The following is a 27,499-nucleotide window of genomic DNA, read 5'->3' on the forward strand; positions in this document are numbered from 1 at the left end:
GGAGAAGGCGCGTTTTCATATCTGAGTCCTGAGGTCCTCGGTTCATATCTCTGCAAGGATTCGTTCTTATAATCCACTGAAATTCGAGTAAAAAAAATAAAAAAAAAATTAAATAAAAATATACGCGGTAATTCGGGTAAGAAAAAAAAATACGCGGTAATATTTCCGAGTCGCGAGGTCCTCGGTTCAATTCTCGGCAAGTAACCGAAAAAAAAATTGAAAAAATGCGCGGTAATATTTAAATTTGAAAGTGGGCGTGGCTGGACACGTGGCGTAATCTCATTGGTGGCTATAATCGGCCTACATACACTACTCATATGCTTGCCATTCGCACACTGATGAGAATGAACTTTGGTTTGATATTAACTGAACGTGATTTTAGTCGCATTTCTCCATATTGTTCGAAAATGAATACGATTTCCCATTTTCGCGCAAATCCAGTAATTCCAGCTCTAAATAATCAGGGGAAATGTGTAGCTATATTTCCAATGCTAATCTAATTAGGAAATGCTGAAACTTTAATAGCTGTCCAGTTCTGCTTAGTGAGGCGCTCTGTTCTCTTTCCATTCGCGTCGATCGCTTGATATTCGGAGGACATTTTCTCTGATTCGAAGCAAATTCATCGATGTTCTCGATATTGAAGGCGTTCAAATTTCTTCGCACTATCATCGCAGATAGTTTCTGACAGACTCAATCTTTTATGCGGATATATCCACTAATAATCAGCAAACTTGACATAAGTGCGCGGACGTTCTCGTATGACAGGGTCGGTAGGAAGTGATGATTGCGCGTCCTCTAGCGACAATCGCCAGGCATTCCTGACCTTCGAACGGTCCGTTGTCGGAATATCTCGGCTCCGATTGGCTGGAGAGGTCGTTGCCGTTCGGGTCTTCTTCCACGCCCACCCAGAACGACACACCCACCAGTCCTACTTTTGTAGACAGACTCCTATGGAAACAAAACATGGAACTATATATATTATAGTCAGTAGCAAAGCAGTGTGCGTGCCTCTTATTTACATTGCCTAGTCCCAGCTGCGTGATTTCAAATACCACTGCAAGTCGTTTCGACACCTTCCCATCTTTTCATTGTATCACAGTCTTGTAGCGTTACGAAATGATGAAACTAGCCCTTCTATTCCTACTCAAGTAGCGTTTGCCCACTAATTCTGCTCAATCAAATGGTTAGATCCATTTCTATTTGAACATTTCTTAAGTACAAAAGTATCTCCATTTTAAACGTTTGTATACAAGTACATATCTGATGCAACATGAAACACAACATGCAACCATATGTGATCAAGGTCGGTAACTGCGTATAATTCTTGAGAACTCAAGCAGATTTGGCATGTTTTTACCACTTAATCAAGTGATTTCGATTTTAGCCTACTTGCTGACCAGTCTTTTTTTATTAACAAAACCACTCAGCCTACTTTATAATCTTTGGTTTTTGAAAATAGAAAGTGGCTTTTGGGCTATATAATATTGAAGAGTGCAATTGTCACGAAGCCGCCTGAAACAGCCATGTATCACGATAACCGCCGATATTGTCGAATATTAACATATTTGTAGGGTCATTAGTGACTTTGCGTTAGTGGCATAGGTTCATCTGAACAGTTTTTTCAGACCGGAATACTTATTTAAAACTTTCGTTTTTGAAACATAGTAAGTAGCTTTGGGATATCATTGCATCACTATAATTAGTGAAATTGTCATGAAAGCCCCGGGAAATGATACCTGTATTAGGATACCTGGGTAATTTCTAGGAATGCCTTATTCGTTGTGTCAATAGTGATTTTGTTTTAGTTGCAAAGATACGTCGTACGAGTTCCAAAGAATACGGCTTAGTTTTACTGCTTAAATTATGCGACCCCGGAGCCAAATCTTCTTATTGGAACAACTTACTAAACTACTCTTAATATCTTTAATTTTCTCCGTCCACTTGAAGAACTTTTGATCACATCCGCTTACAATAGATAGACTTGTGGGGACTTACGCCAAATCTTTCGTGGTCCCGACGGCGTCTGGTGACGTCAGCCGTGCTCCGAACAGAACGCAATCTTTTTTCGCTTCGTGGTAAGTCATCTGATCGATAAAGGCTCGATAACGACAACTGCCGACTCTCGTCCATCTCCAAAACGGATCCTCGGTAGTCTGAACAGAGGTACAGATGTGCGGCGTTTTTTTAGAAACCTAACAAGCATAATTTGAAAATAAATTTGGTTTTGAATAACCCTAAATTGTACAGGTGCTCTGCTACTCACTTTCTCCGTAGTCGTAGGCCCAGCCGTCGGCTCTAAATGTTCGCTTCGTGCTGATTCGATTCGAATTCTGGAAATCGGTGCGTCGTCTTTAAAACATACAGAAAAATCATTCCCCGCATACAAAGCCTCGGCATCGACTCACTCACTCAAAGAGATTAGCTTAACCGTCAGTAGCAGGCTGAGATATCGCTGCACCAACTCTGCTGAGCGTGATGGTTTGCTCTCGCCGACCATGCTACGTCGTGTCAATGGTTGTAGTTCGTTGTGAGAAGGGTGTTGATACTGCTGTCTTCTAAACGTGATAGGGACAGGGCTGATGAATAGAGGGCCTCTGACGCCTGCAGCTTGAGCGCTTGAAGCGAATATTCCTGTCAGTAGATTACAGTGGTGGTCAGTAACGGACAAGATTTACTTTTTCGGAGCGCTCACACCGCTTTCCCGGGAAAAGTAGAATAAAAAGGTAATGATACATAACAATGTCTTATTAATCACCTCTACTTCTACTTCAAACAGGTTCTACCAAGGTTGTAACGAAATCTCAAGGTTCCTAGTCACAAAATCACTCTTATAGTTTTGACTCGCGTCAAGTCGAGTCATTTTCAATTCACCACCGAGTCAAGTACGAGGATAAGTCGGTGAGTAGAGGTTCGAGTCCGAATCCAAGCCATTGTGTTCACTGTTCAGTTTTGGGTTCAATCCGGTTCAACACGCTCTTTTAACTCTGCCCGAGTGATATAGCATGGCTCACCTTTATAATTTCGTAATTTACCTCAGTCCTAACAGTTTCTGGCCCTATTGTCCAAGTAACAAGACTGATAGACGAAATACCAATAATACGGTGACCTTACTATTTTCGAAGTCACATTGAAATGTCTGTCTTGGCCGTCCTGGTATCGAGTCATATGACTTGGTTCGAGTCATGTATAATGACTCGCGTACATATCGAGTCAATACACAAATTGAATCGAGTCGACTTATTTTCCGCATTTGAAAAAATGACTCGAGTCAAGTCGAGTCACCAAAAAATCGTGACTCGAGTCATTGCAACCCTGCATATATGTCATTTCACTATCGTGTTGTGTAGCTTTGTAATACATATTTCGTAGACTTATAGGCTACTGCGATACACTCAATCTACAGGTGGCGAGATAGCGGATAGTGGTATGATCCAAAACTGCAACACCAATGGATTGTGGGTCAGGGTCTGACTATAGATTACTAACCTACGGATAGATACGCAAGTCCCGTCGTTACGCTCCGGCAAGCAGTTACACTCGTTGCTGAGCAATCTAAAAGCAGCATAATTGGTGGAGTTATGGCTTGCGACCCGAGGGCTGAAATGTAATGAAACTGGTCTTAATCGAGAGCTGCTGCCGCACTGATTCCGAAAATACAAATTAAAATCTTGTCGGGGATATGGAACCACCTCAAAACATCCCTCAAAATCTGAAAATCGACATTGTTCCAACAATGGCACCACCGCAACACGATGAACATAACGATGGCCAATTTCGTCAAGCGATCGTTCAGAATAATGGCGACTTCCAGACTTTGAGGGATGTTTTGACGTGGTTCCATTCCCCTGACAAGATTTCAATTTGTATTCTCAGAATCAGTGCGACAGTAGCTCCCGATTAAGACCAGTTTCAATAAATTTCACCCGTCGGGTCGCAAGTTATAACACCACCAATTATGCTGCTTTTAGATTGCTCAGCAATAAGTTTAACTGCTTGCCGGAGCGTTGCGACGGGACTTGCGTATCTATCCGTAGGTTAGTAATCTATAGTCCGACCGAGGTCGACTTCAGAATTCCTATCAAAGTTTTAAGGGTTTATCTGAGCTCCTCCTCGCAACGTGATCCGCGTAAGCGGTGTGTTATAAAGAGCCTAGAAGTGGGCAGTGCAACAAGTCGGCAACTACGGAGTGAAAATAAAGAAAATTGGCCTGGTATAAATCACCATAGTAGTCGATAAACACTATGGATGCCACAACAAACAAACAACCAAACAAAGCGCTTATTCGTATTGTAATTGAATAGAAAGTTACGGAGTTACTCCTGCATGTACTTGAATAGCAACGCTGACTAATTTGACCACGTCCGAGATGTCTATACAGTAGTTTATCGTCAGAGAGAGCGGGTGAATAATTGCCCGAAAGCGATTTAAGCCTTTTACAGTAACAATATTGCGTAGTGCATTTGGAGATTTTAACAGCGGGTACAGGCTATTTATTGCGTAAAAGATTTCTAATTTGATTTGTCAACAGGGTGTGATCAATGTTCTATTTTAGAGGAATTTAAGGTGTGCAAAGTATATATATCGGCAAATCTTACCTATGGCTCCTACAATTCCGATTATCTGCGACTTCAGTTTCGTCAAACTGTAATAATCTGAAGGCAACATCATATCTAAACTGTTCCAATTAAACCTATGCACGCACGCAAACAGCAACGTATCTACCAACTCGTCAGCTCATGAATGAAATAGCTCTTAGAGACGCAATCTTATATCGACACGACCTTCGGCCAACTGTCAAAAATCACGACTTCACTTTCTCCACCGAAGGTGATGGTTAGTAACGTTAAATTGAGACCTCGGCCTCCGTAATCGAACCGCGTTTTCGCAATGAAGTGAATTACTACAGAACGCAACGCGATAATTAAGTCGACGAGATGTTTCTGAAATGGCCCTCATTACCGAACTTCATAACCTGATGTCGCGGATTGAATGCGATATTTCACACGCCGAGAGCCTTACTTAAATTAACTGCGATCCCAATCATCGATACGTTGTTATAATGAAAGCCAATGGTCGTAAGCTAGGACTGAATAAGTTGAGATAATAACTTCCATTGTTTGCCGCAATATTAGGTGAACGCAGAAGAGACCACCAATACCGTTTTAAGTTAGTCTATACAAGTTTCTTTTCAAATCATATTGAATCTCCGGTCCACACTAACACTTTAATGCAAGTTGAATCATAAGAATGTTCGGTTCAGTTAACAGTTTAATACTAATAACATCCTTTAAAACAGTGGTTCTCAAACTTGGGGGCGCGCCTACCCTAGGGGACGTGAATGCATCTGAAGGAGGGTGCCGAAGCTGCAAGCTTCTGAAAAAATGTTCGCCCTAGCGCGATTTATCTCTTTTCGTACTAACTGTTCCGTATATAGTTCAATTCTCACCTTGACTTATAACCTTGACTTAAATTTCACACTGAATGAAAAGTAACAATTTTCTAGCTTCCTCGTATGTTGTGTGTTTACAGCCCCGCTCTCGTGGCTACGCCATATATACTGACTGTAACAATGCACATTGATGTGACTTAATTATTTGCCGCGTTGTCTTTCCGTTCAATTTCATGTGAGTTTTTTGTTAACTGAACAATAAATTAGTCACGATGCGTGGCCATAATAACGAGTAGCCCTACCACGAAAGATAATCCTTTCTCAGGGGCGTCAATGAAATCCACGTAATTCATCGAAATGGCGTGAAAACATACAATTTGCGTCTTTGATCGATGACCAGCTGATGTAATTGACCTATTAGTTCTCATTAAATTTTCAATATATTCTGGATCCCTCTCGCAAGATGTCAAAACAAAAGAATTTAGAGTAGAAATGTGACCGAAAATCGTGTATTTTTAGTTGAAGGTGGTATTACAGGGTTAGAAACAGACATGGGGAGATTACTTCATGAATGTAATCGATTGCGATTGCGATTACCTCAGAATCACGCGATTACGATTACGATTACAGCAAAATCAGAAAGTAGTCGATAACGATTACGATTACATTGGAAAAATATTCACGATTACATTCATTTTGCTTTTTAGGACTATAATCTTAGAAAATATATTGTATGTACAAGTATTGCGATGAAAAGGCTTAAAGAGATAACAACTTTCTTTATACATAATGTACCCATTGCCCAACATGAAGCGGGCCAGCCGTATCCTGGCATAGAGAACCGAAAATAACATGGTATCTCGACAACCTTATCAGATAATGTGGCGTCAAATTCTTGACGATTACCCCTAAAAATTGTCAGCCAAATTTAATCGGGTTTATTGCAATATACATATATATTGTTCGATTGTATATTGAAGCTCTGTAACTCCAAGAGTATCTTGAAATAGTCGGTTAGTAGTGAGAATAACCCACTAATCAAGTGTGGGAGGGGCGCCAGTTATTTACAAAAAATGTTATTTCATTGAGTTTTAAGGAATCTGGTATTTTGACATCAATCCTCATCTTCACAATCTTCTGCGAAACTTCATTTCCGAGTAGCGCAGTGGTCTGTCAGAGTTACCATGCCACCACCAAATTCCTTTAACGCCCGTCTTGTTGAAGTTTCCATTCAGATTGCTGTCTGCGCATTGGTTTTACCACCAGCCTCCTTCGTGCAAAGAAGCGCAATTCGATAGCAAATGACCATCGTTATCGGCGTCTTTCATTGAGAATTGTTGATTGTTGTGAGCTGAGAATGAGTCAAGAGTTGCATTCTCGGAGTACATGTATCCGGATACGTGAAGTTTGTAGTTGTCGGAGCTGGGTCCGATTCGGAAATTGCTGAACAATACGAATTGGCGCGAATGTTCAATAAAGCCTATGCAGGAGAATGCATGGAAATGTGGTTTATGGGATGTTATTAATTTTCTGAACGCAACGATGAGATCCCACGTTAAGTTCGTTGCGAAAAACTTTGGTGATAAATTGGCTATTGCTTTTTCGGTGAGATAATGACATCGTGACGAAACCAAGTCGACACATTTTAGAGCAGACCAGGGTTGTAACCAAGTCACAAGGCTCCGAGTCACAAGTCAATCTCACTTTTATTGTTTTGACTCGAGTCAAGTCGAGTCATTTCAATTCACCACCGAGTCAAGTCCGAGTCCAAGTCAGCGATTAGAGGGTCGAGTCCGAGTCATGGAATTATGACTCGAGTCCAAGTCCAAGTCATTGTATAGACTGCTCAGTTTCCAGTTAAAGTCTTGGTAAACCCACTTTTTATAACTCTGTTTGGTGATATCGGATGTTTCGCATTTATAATATACCAATTTTCCTCACTTTTAGCAGTTTCTGGTCGCATATTCAAGTACCAGTACCAACAGACGAAATCCCAATGGTGTGTTGGCTTCGGAATTACAATGAAATGTCGGTCTTGGCCGTCTGAGTCTCGAGTCAATGACTTGGTTCGAGTCATGCGCAATGACTCGAGTCCAAGTCGAGTCAATACACGAATTGACTCGAGTCGAGTCGAGTCATTTCCGTATTTTGAAAAAATGACTCGAGTCAAGTCGAGTCATCGGAAAATCGTGACTCGAGTCAGACTCGAGTCGAGTCATGACTCGAGTCATTACAACCCTGGAGCAGACCCGGGCAAAGTGCGGCCCGCGGGCCAAATGCGACCCGCGAAACTATTCTGTGCGGCCCGCGAAAGGTTGCTTGAAATTCAAAACATGAAAACTTGTTTTTTAAATGAATAAAACCATAGGCTGTATCTACTGAACAGGAAATTCGTATAATTTGAAGCCTGTTCATAAATAAGCCACGATTACGCTGCCTGCGTACCTCACATGCGTAATCCAGATTCAAGATAAAGGCAATGTGGCAAAGTACGAGTAGCAATTAAAGTCACAAGAAATCACATTTTCCATATAGTTTAGTTTGAAATTCTTTGTTGCCATTGTCACATTACGCATTATACGGTATGTGTTTCAATTTGTTACGTGTGATACGTTTCCAAAGCCCTAATTCGTAAATCAAGTGAATCAGTGCTCGCGATTACTATATGACTCATCATATTTATCACCCATAAAGGATCACCGGACATGCCAAAAAAGAATGCTGCCAACTAAAATTCAAAAAAGGTTTAGACCGGGGGTTGGCAACCCCCCTCATTTTATTTTTTGCCGAGCATGTCGCCGAGATTGAGCATTTTAATTAAAGTCGGTCTTATGACAAAAACACGAAAAACTCGGTCAAGGGAGGGCGAAGTTCAAAAAAACTGCAAGCTTCGCTCAACATCAAGGCTATAAGCTGCACACTGCTCGGAAGGCAGCGACCAAGAAAATGAGCTTTGTACTATTGCACATACATTTCGAACTGCGGGACAGGAAAGCTTAAGAAGAGGGCGCGAAGCCGAAGTTTATTGAAAAAATTTTTCGCGCTCCGCGCGATTTACACATGCCTTGTAGTTGTGGCTCTGTGTATTGTCCGACATTGATATTTCAGAATTCCTTCATTAACTGCTGTAACCTTCCATGCAATCAAACTATCCGTTGGGATTGCTAGCATTCTGGTTGCACTTTTTAATATTTTGTGATATCATGATGAGGACGGCGCGAATTTTTTCACTAACATAAAGGCCTAGAAAGTTTGAGAACCACTGTTTTAGAGACTTAATAGAAGAACGTTGATAGGAATTTAAAGAAAGTTAAAATGTATCACGTTTAACATTGTTTCGAATCATTTCGGTAAATAGATATTTTCCTAATTAACTGTCACTTTCCCATTACCTAACATCAACATATTTACTTCGCAGCATTTATTAACAATGTAATTTAGAAATGAAATGAAATACTCTGGAGAATATAGCTAAGACTTTTCACTTGGCCCGCCAACGTATATTCAAATTCTCATTTGGCCCGCGGAGAAAAATAATTGCCCATCCCTATTTTAGAGATTACCTAGTTACATCGCATAATGGCATGGAGATTGTTACGTCGATGCTATAAATGCATTTGAAAACATAAAAGGGCCATTCTAAACTTGAATGATGTGATAAACCGACACAGTTTGAAATCTCATGAAATTTTGTACGTAGGCCTACACAGAGTACTTAGTTGTACTAAGTTCGAGCAGAATGGACTTTATTTTATGACAATTGCACTTTAGGATCAAAAGTTACTTCGTTTTGAAAATTGACTATCTTCGCTCATTTCAAATCTGAGCAGTTCAAGTTTTACCAATTTGACGTAATACTTTCATATTGGTTTTCCCTCCGCCTGTCGTTAATAAACTGTTGGCACTTTATTAATTTTCGTTCGTCATTTATTCCGCCAATTATCACTACTATCACCAAACTTTTGTATTAATTGATGCATCGAACTACCACTTGCCTGTATTTAGCCACCCAGTGGGTATTTGTGTCGTTCGTGATCATGTTGATTTCCAATTCCATATTTCCTTCCTTTGTCATTTCGTGCAATTTATCGAGTCCTTGACACAAGCGTTGGGAAATTATCTTAGGCATTAGTTTTTGATCAAACTACTTCGCCATTTGAAATTACCAATAAACCAAAAACCGTTATAAATGATGTTAAATTCAAAGGCTCCCTACCGAGCCAGTAATCTCCTTCACTATTTCCGAATCCTTTCACGTAATCAACCCAACCTCGGTAGAAATCCACGTCTTCGTTCATTCTGCGCTGGAAAACCTGCAACGGAATTCAGAAAAAAAAATCAAAGCTTCAGACATCTCATGAATTCTCTTCTCTGAGTCCGTGCGACGTTATATCTCTATATTGATAAATTGTTCATTATAAACCGAGCTGGCTCATGACATTGCGAAAGATTTCAACTTCTACTCACAGTCCATTTCTTCTTCTCATCTTCTGCTCTGAGTTGAAGTTCCTTCATTATCTCCGACATCATTTGCCGGCCCTTCATAAAGCGTTCACGGAATATAGTGACGTAAAACCAATTGTACACCAACCTCACAATCCCCCTCCGAGATCCATTCCCCATCAACGTAGCTTCTCATGCAAACCTCTGCTGAAAAAGAGAAATTTCCGTCTAATTCGAATTCGAATGGAACTAGCATCCTTCATACCTGACGAACTCGAGTAGATCACGAATCCGAATATCAAAAGAAGCCAAATCTTGAGCGACATTTTCAGAAAAATATGATATTTAATATCAGCTGCCGTGACGTTGTGTAGCTTCAAGGTATAATCCACGTTTCCTTTAAATGCTGTTCACTCGTTGTCAAATATGGCCTAAAAATCAGAGACATCGGACTTTGAAATCGCAGTTACACAGCATTTATGCCGCACACTAGGGGGTGTCAATATTACCCAACTACCAAATTGTTTATTACAATCAGCGTAATGATTTTCTAAGGGTCTTGCGTACTTGAGGCTGTATGCTTCTCAATAAATCTACATGCGCATCATTAGCTTGTACTTGTATCGAAACTAACGCTCAACACACAGTTGCTACATACCTAACATCCGATTTTGAATGATTCATCAATCTGAAAGTAATAACCAGTTGCTATAGCGTTGTAACGTCGCATTCGTCAAGTAACGTCGATGCGATATCGATGCTTTATTTGAATACAGACAGGCATGAACTACGAGGCGCCATGTCACGACCACAGTTAATACAAAGGAAATCATTTTTTGAGCAAATGACACAAATATTAAATCACGCGACGGTTTTTTTAAAATTTACTATGTATGACGTCTTAAATATTCGAATCAAAAGCAAGTTTTAGCGACTGTCAGGCAGTATGAAAACTACGATCGAAATAAGTCGTTTCAAAGTTATATTGTTATGTATGTAAAATCGGGGCTGTGAAGTCACGGAAATTTTGTAACATCCTCCGAAGTCGGAGTTCGTTGAGATGCTCTGACTCCGACTTAAACTACTTGAAAATCTAACCAAATGTTCTCAAACGTAACTGAAAAGTTCCGTTCCACTTACAGAAATAAATACGTGTTTCGACTGGGTGTATATCTTCGCAAGCTTAATTTGTTTCGGAGATTAGAATTTTTTAAATTGATGAAGGATGATTCAGTTAGTAATATTAATTACTCACAATCCAAGAAGCGTATAGTAGATATATGGGAATAATGGAGGAGGAGTAGGAGTTCTGTGAAGATAAAACTGAGTGAGGTGTTGTCTTGGAAAATGTAGGGCCCGTAAATATTAATTGAACATATTCGAGCGGGTCCGTTGGAGTAAAGACTTCGTTACATGATGCTATTTCGTGATCTACCTATCTGCTCTGTCAAAATGTATTGAAATCGCCCAAATGTACTAAACTAAAGGACGCACCCGATTTCAAATTGGTATTCTGGCAAATAGTTTTTCTCTGTGGGATTGCATTTGTCTTGACAGGTTCAGATTGCCAGGACATGAACATTCGGTGCCAGCCATAGAAGTAGATGATGAATATGTCAGTACTATCAAGTAAACAGTTTCACTCGGTAGATTCGGTCAGTGGAAATAATACCATTAGCAGTAAATCCGAGGTTGATACTTTGGAAATCTGTTAAAATTTTCCTAGTCAAAATAACAATTTGCATGAAGATGGTGTTTAGCTTATCATCGCAGTATATTAGAGATAGGCTACCATACGTGACTCTGATGTTTTCTGACAACACCTCCTAAACACCCATATATATGAAAATAGCAATCAGTTTTCCATAGTAGCTCGTGGTCGACTCATTTAACGGTCCTTGAATCAAACATTACGTAGCTGCAACAGCCGAAGCTCTGTCGCCTGAAAAAACTTGTGGGAATATTTCAATAGTTTTGTGTTGTCATTCGGTTACATTTCATAGCCAAATAAGCCTCTTTGTAAAGCAAATAACCGCTGGCTTTTGCCATTCATAAGTCTGTGTATTAGGGTGGAGAGAAAACAACTTTTTTTTTAATCGAAAGAGGTGGTTATTAAATCCCGACAAATGACCTGTAACTTTAATAAAAATTTACTTTAGGGGATTACCCCATTTTCCAGCCGGCAACCCTCCAATTTCTGCGCGCGAGGAGGCAACATTTACCCATCTCGTCAACACTGGTCGTGGAGTCATGATATATAGCTCAAAAGCTGCCAAAACATCGTGTTTCTATCTGTCTTAAGAAGAAACTATTCTTTACTGTTAACAGAGAACGAGAACAGCCACAAAATCGCAAAATTTGACGTGGGTAAACGGCGGGAGTTACTAAGTTACATGTTAGTGTGATTTACACAAGAACAGCTAAATAAATCAATCTATTTATATGAAAGGTCTTTGCTAAGTGATGTTAATCCATCTATTTTTAGAACAGGCCCGCGGGCGACTCATCTTGTCTTTGCGAGCTATCTAGGACCCACGTGCCCCGCGTTAGTGACCCCTGGTCTAGAATATGGCTGTGGAAGGACACCCTGAGTGGTCGTCTGATCCCCTTGAGTGTGGTGGCAGGACACAGTCCTAACGCAAGTTCAGACCCTGCAGACCATAATGGTTTCCACCCAGGGCTTGACAGGTTTCATGAGATCGTGGGTGGCCCAATAGGCATTCACCCGCGTACACATTCCGATGCCGGCCGAGCCGACAACGTGACTCCTTAATGCATCTTCCAGACGGGGCCACGTTTGTTTCTCCGCTCGGATTTTCTATTAGATCTTATCCCGTTGCCACCAGGGACTACTCCATCCTCAGACGAGTCTGGTTGGCCATTGCTGACCTAGTACATTTGCTACCGAGGCCACAGTCACAGCATCACTTTATGCCTCTTCTCCTTTCTCATGGAGACGTCGCCCGCTTGGGCCTTCCGGGACAGTATTCATGATCAACCAATCGGGTGTCGTCAGCGGCACTCCTCGCCCTACTAACGACTACCAGCCATCCATTCATGCAGAGTATGGATGTTATTTTGCCATTCCACCGATTTTGCACACGACACCGCCCACACACCTCGTTACGTCTTACGCCAAGCACATCTTGACCGTACTGAGCATCGCTCAAGGAATAATCGAGCCTTAGGGAGCTTGGAGGCCACGCAGCCTCGCACATATTTGCTACTAAGGCAGCAGTCGAAGCACGGCTGTGTCTCTCCAACCTACTCAAGGGGGCCCGATGACCACTCAGGGTCTCCTTCCACAGCGATATTCTAGATAAGAGTCAACAACGCAGTGCCCGCGGGCCCCATAGGTAGCCCTCGACCAAATAAGTCACCCGCGGGCCTGTTGTAAAAATGGATGGAGTAACAGCACGTACCAGTGAGCTTTTATATAAAGAGATTTATTTATCTTGCTGTTGTTGTGTAAATCACACGAACATGTAGCTTATCAGTTACTCCCGCCGTTTACCTGGGTCAAATTTTACGTTTTTTTGGCTGTAACTCCTTTTGTGTTGACAGTAGAGAAAATTTTCTTCAGAGAGAAACATGATGATGTTTTGGCAGCTTCTGAGCTATATATCATGACTCTACGACCAGTGATTGCCGAGATGGGCAATTTTACCCCCTCGCGTGCAGAAATTGGGGGGGTTGCCGGCTGGGAAATGGGAGCAATACCCTAAAGACTATTTATATTGAAGTTTTAGGTCATTTGTCGGGATTTAAGAACCCTCATTTTTCGATTTGAAATAAAAAATTGTTTTCACTCAACCCTACTGTCTATACTTCCCATCATTGCGTCACAACGACGAATGTATTCCTGCATTTCGAATTTCGTTAAACTAATTTACTGATGTTCGCTTCAGATGAGAGTGAGTCGCAAAGCTTCCAACTGAATAAAATTTGGGGCACCACCATTTTTTTGTTGTGGTATTGAAGTGCCTACCTCAAACTGTTTATATCCATACTGAGATTTTTACAGCGTACTGAATCTTATAGCACCGTTCTTTCAATACCTTGACCAGACCGTGTATATACGACTGAAGCAGAGGTCTGGCCTGGAACCATGAGCCACTTGGGAGTCCGCGGACTAGCTCTAAGCGGCCCACGAAAGGGCAATTATGAAAGTGCACCTATAAAACTACATTGAACTTGATAACATCTGTCCTTATTTTATCCTGTCAACAGGTAGCTTTTTAGGCAACAAATAGATTCGACTACTAATCGACTACTCGGGGCCTATCATCTGGAATGCATTACCACTTGATCACCTCCTGTCGTTATACTACTAACACTGTTGCCCTACCTCGCCCAGACATTGCTTCATTGATCATTTGCTACCATCGTTTAATTTTTATTCTATTTTCCTTTTTTAACTAAACATTTTTACAGCCAGACTGTTCAGAGTCAAGTGTAGGGGAGATGTGGTACCAACGGATCAAAAATTGGAAAATGATCGCTGGCCCCGAAATGTTCAGCCGAAAACAGAAGATCTTTTGCTGGCTCAGCACTTTGATACAAGCTCTACCTATCGCGCACATATACATGAATATCCGTCTTTCCAAAAAATATTTATGGACGTTCAAAATTTGTTGCTCGAACGTGTCATCGGTCCCCACCCGGTGGGTCCAATGGCACACGACCCGGGGACCTATGAGACATACTCTCAAAAACTCAGATTTCTTGCTCAATATTTTAATCTAAGCTACAGTAAGCCTTAGAAGAATGTTTGGTTGCAACCGTCAAAAAATAGAATAAATAATAACTCAAATGTAGCCATAAACTCACGTTTCGATTTAGGCTCGAACTTATAAATTTGAGGGTACATACATATTGCCCGAAAATCGACAGTGTGACATCCAAATACCTCGTTATAGCGATAAAACATCATATTCAATTATTACATTAAGAGTTTCTGTACGTAGGCATGTTTCAGTTGTTGGATGATTATTATGCTTGATTATTTTGCTTGATTTGGCTATTGTATCATCGGTCCCCACCCTAAGAATTTTATACATGAATCGAAAAAAATTCCACTCAAGGAATGTATTGAAAAAATAACAGGTACCATTATATAGCCTGATACAAGCCCTACACTTCACATTAAAAATGATTGCTGGTTTGTTCGTGTTGAAGGTTACAAAGAAAAATGTATGTGTCGATCGAAATTTAGTTTACACCCCCAAAACAAAAAACATCTCTCAGAGACCCCATAGCTCGCGCACGTCGAAATTTTTTGTATGCGAGTAAAGATTTTGCCAGCATGCAATTGTAGAAAAGTGCGCGGAGTGTAATCATGGAATCATCATAGAGAATTTTCAAAGTATTTTCGGTCCCAGTGATCCATCGGTACCACATCTCCCCTACTTGTTTGATGCTGGTGTGATCAGACTAGATGACCTTCACGGTCTTATCGATCATTCCTGTCTAATACCGAATGCTGTGCATGCATATTTTCTGTACCACCATCACTGCCGTTTGTTATGTATTTTGGTTGGATGAAAATAAAAAGACTCTCACTCTAGATCAAACGGTAGTATGCGGTGTAATGGGAGGAGTTAGTCTGCGATAGTATACGGCAAGTCAGTGGTCCACGGATATCAGCTCACAAAAATACTTTACTGGCAGTAGCTGACACGAACGTCCTGTGTAGTTCTTGACTGGTAGTTCAATAGACGACAACAAATGCCTCTTCCAGATATATTATACGGACGGTTAGTAATTTGGATAGTTTAAGCCAGGGGTGGGCAAACTACGGCCCGCGGGCCGCATGCGGCCCGCAACATCGTTCTGTGCGGCCCGCGCGAGTCTAAAGAAACTTATTAAAAATATTGATAAAAACCGTACTAAATATCTAATTAATGCAGGGACGTGAATAAATTTTCTATTAGCATATTTCACAATGATAATTCTGGGGCAGTGGTTCTCAAACTGGGGTGCGCGCTTCCATCTGAAGGGGGTCGCGAAGCTGAGCTCAACTGAATTTTTTTTCGCGCTTCGCGCGGTTTACATCCAATTCATACTTATTTCTCTGTATTCAATCTGAATTTCATATTTAAAAATCTCTCATCCTCAGTCGTAACCTTCCATGTCATCAAACTATCCGCTATGTTTGCTAGCATCCTGGTAGCGTTTTTTGATATGACGATAAGAAGGGCGCGAAATCTTGTACGATCATAAGAGGGGCGTGTCTTAGAAAGAACCCCTGTTATAATTTAAATACTTACTATATTATTTCTTATGTTTAATTTCTGGCGCGACAGCCCGATCTCAAGGCCCACGCAGTTTGAAAGGTTTCAAATGCTAAACATCACAGAAATCCTAAACGACATTGACGTAATTCGGATCACGAGTGTGATTTCAGATTGGCCACTCTAGTTTCAATTATTTCAGTGATGTGCCAATAAAAAACGATTCGCGCGTGTCTTAATTAGGTAGATTCGTTCTCTGTATGCTTAGAATTATGATATTAATATTTTATCTACACATATAGTAGAAGCGTGTTTGAAGCTAACATGGTTATGATGCTGTCAGCATTAGTGTGTCCTGGAACTGAACCAAAAGCGGAATTAGTAAATCTATGAACAGATCGCTCTTCACAGATTTGAATTTCAATCTTGTTCTAAGATTCGGGACAACCGACTTTCATCTCTATAGTTTTGACAAATTGGTTATTGAGGTCGACCAGCCTATGAAATCTCGCCACTGTTTCTGACGTGTTTACGATATCATCAAAGCAATATTTGGTTTGTTTTAAATAGGCATATATATTATCTTCATGTCCTCACTATATAATCAAACACCAATATTGCATTTTAGTTTATAATCTCAATTTTATATAGTGCGGCCCGCGAATGGATTCAGATGTTAAATGCGGCCCGCGAGCTCAAAAGTTTGCCCACCCCTGGTTTAAGCAGTAGTAAGTTATAGCGTACACGAGTCTCTTCTTCGGAGTTAATAATACGATATGTAGGCCTACTATGTTATATACCGGCGAGCCGATAAGTCACGTTATGTGGCATTGTACCAATAACAGATACGAGAGAGGGAGCAAGGGCTCCACAGCGGCCATGACAAAAGCGATGGTCTTTTGATGTCGCCATCAGCTTCCCAATTAGTTCAGGGGTGCATGTACGCACCCGCCAAAAAAACGTTTCGGGTATGCGCTAGAAAAATGGTTAAGATCCATTGGACTAGAGCCAATATCTACCGAGATCAGTGCATATGGATCATATATTTGACTAACTGCGGCGGCGAAATAGCCTGGGAATGGGCCGTGCTACAAGTAGGTATAAATACGGAATATTAATGAAGAATATTGGCCTAGTGTAAAATGACTAGTGTAATCGAAACATTATTGTGATTATTATCAAACACCAACAACCAGGGTTGTAATGACTCGAGTCATGACTCGACTCAAGTCACGATTTTCTGATGACTCGAGTCATTTTATCAAAATATGGGAATGTCTCGACTCCAGTCAATATGTGTATTGACTCGACTTGGACTCGAGTCATTTATCAAAATACGGAAATGACTCGACTCGAGTCAATATGTGTATTGACTCGACTTGGACTCGAGTCATTGCGTATGACTCGAGCCAAGTCATATGACTCGAGACTCAGACGAGAATGCGACGAGAAACTATTACAAGTAAGGAAAATTAATATATTATAAATGCGAACCTTTCGATATCACCAAACAGAGATATAACAGTGGGTTTAACGAGCAGACAACACAATGACTTGGACTGGAGTCTTGGACTCAAACCTCTGCTAGATAACTTTGACTAGGACTTGATTCGGTGACGAGTTGAAAATGCCGCGACTTGACCCAACGTCAAAACTATAAAGGTGAGATTGACTTGTGACTCGGAGCCTTGTGACTTGGTTACAACCCTGCCAACAACTACAGCGCATCACGCTAGTCACAAACGAATGACATTGTTATTTTCATAAAACAGATGCACAGTAGAATTCTAAATCGGTCGGTAGCAAACTGAAGACATTTGTTGCAACATTCGCGTTCTTCTGATTTTATAAGACATTTAAAGAGTCTTCCTTCAAGCAGCCTATACTGAGCTCTGCACTACGGACCAATTCTACATCACTTAACCCTGACTCTGTCTACTAGACCAAACGTTTGCTGAGATCAATGCATACATGCGGATTATATTTGGCTACGACGAATCACGTACAATTAAGTGCATTACGCTAATTACAAGTGAAGATCGTGACGTCACTACGCTCATAAACTCTCGAGAATTTTCACGTGGTCACATTGAACTGTGAGTAATACAGTGCTGATTGGAATACAGTGGGGGTGTGCCGCACAGGAACAAACGATAAGGCACTCAAAACATAAATCATTCTTCATTGCATTGGTAAGACCCCGGTCGCAGTTGCTAGGTTGCCGAAGCATGATTGTGACGTCACAGAACCTCGCGATTGTGACGATTGAAGAACTGTCTGTAAAGCGACGAAAAAAAAATTTCTTAAAATCAATTAAAATCTTGAGCTCGGGCGAGTTTTTTTTTTCGGTGCCATTCTCAGCGCCAGGAATTTTCCATCAATTATCTCGTGACGAAGGCTGTGCCGCGATACGAATCTAGAAAAGTTTCTTGGACTTCTTCATGTGTTCCTTACGCCAGCCGGGCAAAGCCCTGAACTCTTTCAGAGTCATTCCGAAAACCTGCTCGAATTCAGACTCCTCCATGTGTTCCTGTGATATCAAAAGTAAAGATGAGTAAGACTCGCGCTTATTTGGTGACTCGACTCGAGTCATTTTCCTAAGCACTGACTTGGTTCGACCTGATTGAATTGTTCTATTGACTCGAGTTGTGCATGACTCGATATTAGGACGGCCAAGACCAGGATTGCAAGGACTCGAATCACGTTTATCTGATAACTCGACTTGACTCGAGTCATTTTCTTGAAATACAGAAATGACTCGACTTGACCCGAGGCATTCTGTGTATTCACTCGAGTCATTGAACATGACTCGAACCAAGTCATATCACTCGAGACTCAGACTCAGACCGACATTTCATTGTAATTTTGAAGAATAGTAAAGTAACCACGCTATTGGGACTTCGTCTATTGGTACTGGTACTAGCAAATGCGACCAGAAACCGTTAAAAGTGAGGATAATTAGTATATTATAAATGTGAAGCATCCGATATCACCAAACTGAGTTATAAAAAGTGGGTTTAACAAGACTTTAACTGGAAACTGAGCAGTCAACACAATGACTTGGACTCGGACTCGAGTCATAATACCATGACTCGGAATCGACCCTCTGCTCGCAGACTTGGACACTGAGTTGACTCAGTGGTGATTTGAAAATGACTCGACTTGACTCGAGTCAAAACTCTAGAAGTGAGACTGACTTGTTACTCGGAACCTTATGACTTGGTTACAAGCCTCCTTGGACTCGAGTCTCAACAATATGACTCGGACTCGACCCTCTACTCCCCGACTTAGATTCGGAATTGACTCGAGTCAAAACTATTTAAGTAAGATTGACTGGTGACTCTGAACATTTCGACTTGGTCACAACCCTGAAGCATGGCATCTTAGACCACAGGTAGAAGTAGTTCGCGAACCTCCTTTTTGGTGGGCTCCACGTCTGCGGGCAAGTCGTCTCCCTTCTTGAGCAGTTCAGAATACGGATATTTCTTCGCGGGCTCAACGGTTTCCTGCTTCTTTTTGGCCAGTTCTGCTTTGATCACTTCGAACCCTGCGTCTCCACCCAGCTCGCGCTTGAGCTCGTCGTAAGTTTTTCCGCCCTGCTCAATCGGATAAAGAATTTATTCGAGGATTCTTCATATATAACGAAAGTTACGCAACTTCAAAATGGGAGACCAGATAAGTTTGTGTTCACAAGTGGAATTGCTCACAAATTTGAAGAGACATTCAACACAACCAACGTAATTAATGACATAGCGCTGTGTCACCGCGAGTTAGCTATTGGCAATTGACATGGAGCTAATTATAATGTCGATACTGGAAAAGGCGAACAATAGGGCGATTTTTTTTTACCTAAAAAACAAAAGATTTCGACCTAAAAAATCAAAATTTTGACTTTTTTTACCTTAAAAAACTTAATTTTGACCTCACATATGTAAATTAGATGTTTACCAACAAAATCTTAAAGTTGTAGGCTACTACTTATTTTAATTTCTGATTGGAACTGTCTGTCCTTATGAAGTAGTTAGGCCTGAGCAAATTTTTTGACTTAAAAACTGACAAATTTTCACAAGAAAATACATTATTTTACCTAAATCTGGACCTATGAAGAACTCCAGTAGTTACATCACGCATTATGTAAGAACTAATCAAAATTTGTTGTAGTACAACGAAAGAAACTTTCCTACATTCTCGAATATTGCGGTTTGTTAAGCATAACACCATGCCAACCTAATTTGTATCATTTGGCCGTTTATGATTCACAATAAGCAGACCATGGGCCGTCTACAACGGTAGGCCGATAAATTGGGCTACAAGCTGCAAATATCAATGATAAGTTCACCCACATTGCAAACATCTACGATACAAACGAAATGCAGGTTGCAAAAAATTTTGACTTTGTAAACAATTTTGACATGTAAAAAAAAATCGCCTTAATGATCAATGATCATAAAACCAAGATTAAAAATTTTGTGAGCTCGAAATGTTTAATGTTTTGAATGACTTTCCTTTTCCCGATTTTTGAATTTTCATGTTATATTGTGAATTTTGTACCGAATAAATGTATACTGAGCGAGGTCAGTTTGAAAATTTAAGAAAAAGAAATCATTTTATGCTCCAAACTTTTGGATCATTTAGCTGCATTAAGATAAGCATCTCTTGGAAATGACGAGATTCGTTTCTTTCACTATTTGAACCTTAAGATTCGTTTTTCTCGGGGCATTCAGCCTAATTGAAATAAGGAACGGATCGTTAAAGTAAGGAGAAAATACAAACCAACAATTGGGCCAAATCCCTCAAAAGTATGTAACATCACAAGAGCAATGTAGAATATAGATGCGACCCCGCCCTAAGTCAGAAAAGTATCTCACGCTCCACAGTTCCGTGTCCCACGCTTCAAACCAACCGGTGAAGGTCGGCGGCTCGAAGCCCTGCTTGATGGTGATAATGGGGGTGTCCTTGTCTCGCCCGCATGGGTCGAATTCGAGGTATTCGACGGCGGCTGTCAACGAGGAATCCTTCTCGAGTTTGTTGGCGTTTTTGCCGATCCAGAGATAGATCTGAAATTATATTTCTGTTTCACGGGGGGTTCTGAACCAAGCGTAGATGAACCAATTGCATGTACAAGGGCGACAAAATGGGGGAAAACATGCTGTATGAAATGATACATTATTAAAGACTATTTGTGAAGAACGTGTAACAAGTTACATTGCTAAATGTCGAGAAAGGCTTGTTTGACAAATACAAATCTCTAACTCTCACGGCTTAATGATCATTTCAGTAATGAGATGGGCTGAAAAGACAGGAAATACTTTGAGAATTGAAATCATATTGGGTACTATTCATCAGACTTCTAGAAGATTGAAAGGCGCATAAATATCAATATATTATTCAAATGTAATATGCGGTTGATGAAATCTCATGGTGCGTGAGTGCTAAAAGGTAGGGTAGCAATGACTCAGGTTGTGAATTTTTGTTGACTAGACTTGACTAAAGCATTTTCTTAATAAGGGAAAACTACTCTACTTGACTCAAGTCAATTTGTGTATTGACACATTGCGCATTACTGTGTATCAAGACCGAAAATTGAAAAATAGACCCGGAAACTTGTCTTTCGTCTGTTAGAATAAACATGTTTAGAGTGAGAAGAATGAGTATATTATGTATCCGAGATCTTCGATATCTTCCTTGAGTTTTACAGAAGTGATTTCGATCCAGGGTTGTAATGACTCGAGACATTTCTTCAAATGCGTATAATGACTCAACTCGAGTCCAATTTTACATTGAGTCATTGTGCTTGACTCGAACCAAGTCATATGACTCGAGACTAGGACGGCCAAGACAGACATTTCATTGTAACTTCGAAGAACAGTCAAGTCACCACATGATTGCTATTTCGTCTATCAGTCCCGTTACTTGGAAAATACATCCAAAAACTGTTGGGACCGAAAAAAAACGCTATATTATGAATGCGAGCCATTCTCTGACACTCGAGCAGAGTTGAAAAGAGCGGGATCAACCGGATGGAACTGAGAACTGAACAGTAACACAGTGAATTGAACTCGGACTCGAGTCAAAACACAATGACTCAGACTCGGACTTGACTAGAGTCAAAACTATACCAGTGCGATTGACTCGTGACTCGGAACCCTGTGACTTGGTTACAACCCTGGTTGAACCTATCATGAACGCGATACTGACAAATAAAGACTATGACTCAGACTCAATCCGATGCTCCCTGACTCGGACTTGACTCGGTAGTCAATTGAAAATGACACGACTTGACTCGAGCCAGTAGGAGAAAAGTCAAATCGACTTGTGCTCGGAACCTTGTGACTTGGTTACAACCCTGTTATAAGGGTTAAGAAACATTGCTTTACTATCTCTGCCATTGGGGGTTGTCCTACCTCGGAAAAGGTGTCCAAGAGCATGACGTCATCCTCGTCTAGGTCAGACTGAGCAAAGTCGTGAATCTCTGTGCATTTGAACGTCCCGGTCTGGTTGGAGCATTCGAAAAGTCTGGGCTCGTGGTCGGGCTCGTCGACCTGCAGCTGCTTGTTGCTCGCGTATTCGCTCTTACCCCCGAGGATGGTCCAGAAGTCGTTTTCTTCGCTGCCTTCCGGGGCTACGTCCACCTCCCTGTTGTAATGCAGTGTCGTATGAGAGTGGATAAAGCATAATTCAATTCCATTTCTTTCACAACTACATTCATTGCAGAAAAAACTTATCGAAGGGACACTGCACTCTAAAAATGATGCGGTCTCAAATCGAAGGAAAAAACGAAGAAAAATTTTGGCCGCAGCCGTTTTCTACATAACGCCACCGCAATGGAACTGCAGTTTATTGAAATTTCCACGAGAACTTCACGCTCCAGCAGTCATGCAGAAATCGAACTATATATCGTTGTTAGCCGATGTTATGAAGGAAATATGTCGTACACGCCGATGTGGTTTAGACACCGCGTTCAACGGAAGATGTTCGGTCAGGAGATTTATGTCAAAATCGGGCCTAGTGTATTCTATTTCTGCCGTGTACGATATATTTCCTTCATAACATCGGCGACAAACTATATAAAGTTCGATCTCCACGTTACTGCTGGAGCGTGAAGTTCCCGTGGAAATGTCAATAAACTGCAGCTCCATTACGGTGGCGTTCTGATAAAAACGGCTGCGGCCAAAAAATTTTTTCGTTTTGCCCTTCAATTTGAGACCGCATCATTTTTAGAGCGCAGTGCCCCTTTTAACTCGAAGATTTTTCGTGTGCCCCCTATCGAGAGTTAACGACACAATAACAAGCATGCAGAAATAGATTCAAACGAAAACCAAATTGGTACAGTATGACGTGATAATAGAATAATAAAAAATGAACGCTAGGCAAAGTCAGTACCGGTAGTCATAACAAAGAGACAGGATTTTTGTTTTCATTTGAATCTCTATCCGTGTCAGAAGTAGAGAATTTCAACGTACCGCTTACTGATGACGGGTGCGACGGACCGCGCCATTTCTCTCTCGTCCCCGCTGGCGCCTTTGCCGGCCCACATGAAGCACCGGGTCGGACTGGCCAGGATGAAAACGTCGTTGGAGTTCAGCGAACCAGCTCTGAATCACAGATTTAACGTCAAAGTTGAACCGATACGAGCTCAAAAAGGTAAAGGTTATGTGACTTGAGGTCATGGGTTAAACGGCCAGGAGACCAGCTTATCAAAAATGAGCACGAATTAGCAGACGGACACAAAATTTCAATCTTTTTCCAGATTAAACTAGCCATTGGGATGTCGGATGACTCTGATCAGCAGGGTTGTGAGCAAGTCACAAGGCAATCACACTTTTATAGATTTGACTCGAGTCAAGTCGAGTCATTTTCAATTTGAGTCCAAGTCAGCGAGCAGAGGGTCGAGTACGAGCCATGATATTATGACTCGAGTCTGAGTCAAAGTCATGTCATTGCTCAGTTTCCAGTTAAAATCTTGTTAAACCCACTTTTTTAACTCTGTCTGGTGATATCGAATGGTTCGAATTTATAATATACTAATTTTCCTCACTTCTAGCAGTTTCTGGTCGCATTTTCAAGTACCAGTACTAATAGACGAAATCCAAATACTGTGGTGACTTTACTATTCTTCGAAACTACAATGAAATGTCGGTCTTGGCCGTCAGAGTCTCGAGTCATATGACTCGAGTCCAAATCGAGTCTTGCGCAATGACTTGAGTCCAAATTGAGTCAATACACAGATTGACTCGAGTCGCGTCGAGTCAATTTCGTATTTTGAGAAATTGACTCGAGTCGTGTCATGACTTGAGTCATTACAACCCTGCTGATCAGTCACTAACGTCACACAGACAAAATATTTCCCACATTACAAATTTTATTCATCGTATTAGGCTAATGACGTTAGCTAACGACGAGAATTAGTCGAAAAGCTGTCAGCGAATGTATCAACCATATCAAGTTATTGTCTCGTGTAATCTTTCGTGGGAGGTGGAGTCTTGACATAGACATGGGACCCAATTATTTGTGGATTTGTGATTGAAAATATGAAATACATTCATTGAAATTCAAAGTTCAAGAGACGAGCTTACATTGAAGGCACCTCAATCACTTTGGTGTCATATTTTGAATAAATCGAAACCATAACAGAATTTTAACTTTGATCTAGACAAGGGAGCCAATTATTCAAGGATCTGGGACGGAAACTAAGAAATTCACCATAAATACCCAGATTTCAAACGATTCGCTTACTTTGGAGGCACCTCTATCGCTTTCGTGTCGTACTTCGACTTCCCGCGTATCTGGAAAAGCCTAACATCACTGGGCTTGCTCTGACCCCCGGCCCTGGAGGTTCCGCCCTCGAATATGATCAGTTTTCCCTGGAACAGCGACAGGAAATGCTTCGGCTCCTTGCCCATGGTCACGCGGACCTGGACCGGTTCGCCGTCGTAGATACGGTCGAGTTCCGCGGCTTGGAACGCGCAGGCCGTGCTCTCATCCTGGGTGGCGTGTCGGCCCTGTTATCACAAATACTTTGGTGATTTCTCCTCACCGCAGCAGACTTAACTCTTGGACAACCCAAGTTGCCAAACGTCTGCGAAATATTTCTCTGCACTCATATTAATTCTAATCGTACAGTAGGGCTCGTCAAAAATGACTTTTTTTCTCAAATCGTACTGGCTACTTGATAAAATTGTTAGGTTACCTAATTAAAGCCTTCACATCAAATTTGGTTCAATTCCAACCAGTAACCGCATTGCTACAGGAGAAGAAAGTTTCTATTTATTATGTAAAATAAACAGCAAAAAATTTGAGAATTATCTGTTCACCCCATGAAAGTGTTAGGTTGTGTATAGAAACCACGTTCACCAAATTTGGTTCAATTCCAACCAGTGGAAGCGGAGTTATAGCCGTCGAGAAATTTGGATTTGAATAATATAGTATTTACGGTGGGCACCAATGTAATAAATATTTAAAGAATTGGTCACCGTAAATACTATTTTAAACATAATCCAAACGTAGATTCTACCTATTCGTAGGTGCATTAGTCATTCGTAGGACAATTTATTTACTTGAAAAACGAAAAAAGCATTTCAACCAATAAAGAACTCGAATAGTTGAACCATGCATTACTGTGCAAAAAGCCGAAATGTATCGTAGATACTTGAGATCTTTTACACAAAAACGAATAGATTTGACCTAAGAATTGAAAATTTCAAATCTTTTGACAGTAAAAAGCCTATTTTAGACACATTTTTGACGTCGTAAGAACTCAAGCAGTTGGACTAGCATTATTGTACAGAGAGTACGCCTACTTATTCATTGTCGTACTTTGATGTATTTTCTGGTTAGAGCTGTCTGCCTTACGAAGTAACCGGGAAAGAATATTGAAAAAGCGTTCAACAGCAGCAGTTGTTGGTAGGCTAACTGACTGTTTAAAGATTCCACCTATTCGTAGCTAAAATAGTCAGCAGTACCCATCTAGTTTTACTCTGACAAACACTTTGCAGTGATTTGCCAGCCCAACTAAACCCCCTTCGCCCTACTCACCAGCCAGTAGTAGATGATACGTTTGTCTTTTCCGTGGTGCTGATACGTGTACATGACAATGTAGCAGTCCCCTCCGTAGAAGCGGCCATGCAGAGATTTCTCAACTTCTGCCAATTCGCTTTTCTCGATACGGAAAACCTGTGTGTAAGTGATCGGCGATCATGAATCACGTAAATGGTGAAAATTACACTTTTGGGACATTTTTTTGTGTATGGGAGTGGCACCAAGTGGTATATTATAATTCTATATTATAATTATAACAATTCTAGTTTTGATACTTCAATGTAATTCAATTTATTGCCATCAATTTCATCGTTTCAATACACCACAAGATTGCGATACAATGAAAGATAGTCTGAAGGTGTCGAAACGACTTGGAGTAGCCTTCGAAATCAGACACTCACCTGGCCTAGGCGATGTAAATAAGGAGACATGCACACTGAATGAAAAGTAAAAGAAGATTGTATAAAAGGACAGGAGACAAAAAGAGGTGGCGTGTGTCGGAAGGCGAGATCGATATGTCAGGTCGTGGTCCTGTAAAGTAGAGGGCTGGCTAGTGGCTAACATTTAAACAATGTAGTTCAAAGCTATGCACGGTGATGGAAATGGCATATCTCTGAAGTCGTGATCAACCCACAGCATTGTGATCAAGCGCAATGAAAATAATAGGTAGGCCCGAAATAAAACCAAATATTATTTACTGTGATGTATAACTCGCATTACATGCCTTGTGGTTGCAAGAAAGGTACATATTTGAACTTTGGTCATCATCAATACTTTTATGTTGTAATAATGATTGCTACGCGAATGCTCGACTTGACACTTGACAATTAATTCGGGATATATTTGACAAAGAAACATGGGGTTTTACCTGGACTTCACCAGAACCGTCGTCGGGCATTCGCTCTTCCGCCGCCATCTTGGGCTGGTTGTGCATGACTGCTGCGTCGAATTTGACATTCTCCACTCGGGCTGTCAACACAAACACAGTCAAACAACTAGAAAATTGTCAGCTCACAGCAAATCAGATTAGAGCTAGAATTACTGAGCTCGTAAAAAACACTTAAAAATTGAGCCAAATTATGAAGCAAACATCAACTTCACTCACAACAATCGCAAATGTCCATACGCCGAGGTTGGCTCGTTTTGTACTATACCAGTTCTCCTGTAGCATTTACCGGAAAACCAGAAACTAGTTTAGAATTAAAATGAGATATTCTTGGAGGTACGGAACTTCACTTGAATAAAACAATCATAGTGGAATAAACCCGAATATTTTCGACAGACATTCATCAGGGGTAATCTTCAGCAACCAGCAGAGAAATGGAAAGAACATTGTATATCAACAACCGCACCACCAAAAATGACGTCACCAGCATGAAATTACGAATAATGGAGA

The 27,499-nt window shown here is 40.9% G+C and overlaps 2 protein-coding genes across 4 annotated transcripts in view; both read right to left on the reverse strand.

Moving 5' to 3' along the window:
- Window positions 1–320: 320 nt before the first annotated feature.
- LOC145449033 (ficolin-1-like) lies at window positions 321–10,441 on the reverse strand. Of its 3 annotated transcripts, none has more exons than XM_080327512.1 (6): window positions 10,098–10,441; window positions 9,981–10,039; window positions 9,857–9,928; window positions 9,606–9,702; window positions 9,385–9,484; window positions 2,417–2,631 (listed from the first exon to the last, which is right to left on the reverse strand). In XM_080327512.1, the coding sequence occupies exons 1-6, from the start codon at window positions 10,156–10,158 to the stop codon at window positions 2,556–2,558; spliced, it is 465 nt and encodes a 154-aa protein (XP_080183638.1). In that variant the 5' UTR covers window positions 10,159–10,441; the 3' UTR covers window positions 2,417–2,555. The 3 variants fall into 3 exon arrangements, with proteins under 3 accessions (XP_080183621.1, XP_080183638.1, XP_080183629.1); XM_080327503.1 differs by lacking the exon at window positions 2,417–2,631 and adding an exon at window positions 5,615–6,832 and having other exon boundaries at window positions 10,098–10,439; XM_080327495.1 differs by lacking the exons at window positions 9,385–9,484; window positions 9,606–9,702; window positions 9,857–9,928; window positions 9,981–10,039; window positions 10,098–10,441 and adding exons at window positions 321–948; window positions 1,996–2,153; window positions 2,264–2,349; window positions 4,596–5,390 and having other exon boundaries at window positions 2,410–2,631.
- A 7,574-nt stretch (window positions 10,442–18,015) lies between these two features.
- The window catches only part of LOC145449122 (villin-1-like), a 31,439-nt gene continuing 21,955 nt past the window's right edge, over window positions 18,016–27,499 (reverse strand). Inside the window, exons 11-18 of the mRNA XM_080327600.1 lie at window positions 26,972–27,072; window positions 26,101–26,238; window positions 24,802–25,067; window positions 23,529–23,660; window positions 22,470–22,701; window positions 20,934–21,122; window positions 19,479–19,661; window positions 18,016–18,595 (exon numbers count right to left, since the gene is read on the reverse strand). Coding sequence (XP_080183726.1) covers window positions 18,482–18,595; window positions 19,479–19,661; window positions 20,934–21,122; window positions 22,470–22,701; window positions 23,529–23,660; window positions 24,802–25,067; window positions 26,101–26,238; window positions 26,972–27,072 — 1,355 coding nt within the window. The 3' untranslated portion in view covers window positions 18,016–18,481. The remainder of the gene's footprint in view (window positions 18,596–19,478; window positions 19,662–20,933; window positions 21,123–22,469; window positions 22,702–23,528; window positions 23,661–24,801; window positions 25,068–26,100; window positions 26,239–26,971; window positions 27,073–27,499) is intronic.

The sequence above is a fragment of the Botryllus schlosseri genome, chromosome 1 (genome assembly GCF_051294905.1).
Source record: "Botryllus schlosseri isolate E-star chromosome 1, Bs_hap1, whole genome shotgun sequence".
NCBI lineage: Eukaryota > Metazoa > Chordata > Ascidiacea > Stolidobranchia > Styelidae > Botryllus > Botryllus schlosseri.

What these genes read in the sequence shown, in the direction of transcription:
- LOC145449033 (XM_080327495.1), bottom strand. Translation starts at nt 4,668, where the DNA reads ATGATGTTGCCTTCAGATTATTACAGTTTGACGAAACTGAAGTCGCAG. An exon ending in CGGAATTGTAGGAGCCATAG is followed by an intron (nt 2,632 to 4,595) that starts GTAAGATTTGCC and finishes ATCTACTGACAG; the next exon opens with GAATATTCGCTTCAAGCGCT. An exon ending in GGCCTACGACTACGGAGAAA is followed by an intron (nt 2,154 to 2,263) that starts GTGAGTAGCAGA and finishes ACCTCTGTTCAG; the next exon opens with ACTACCGAGGATCCGTTTTG.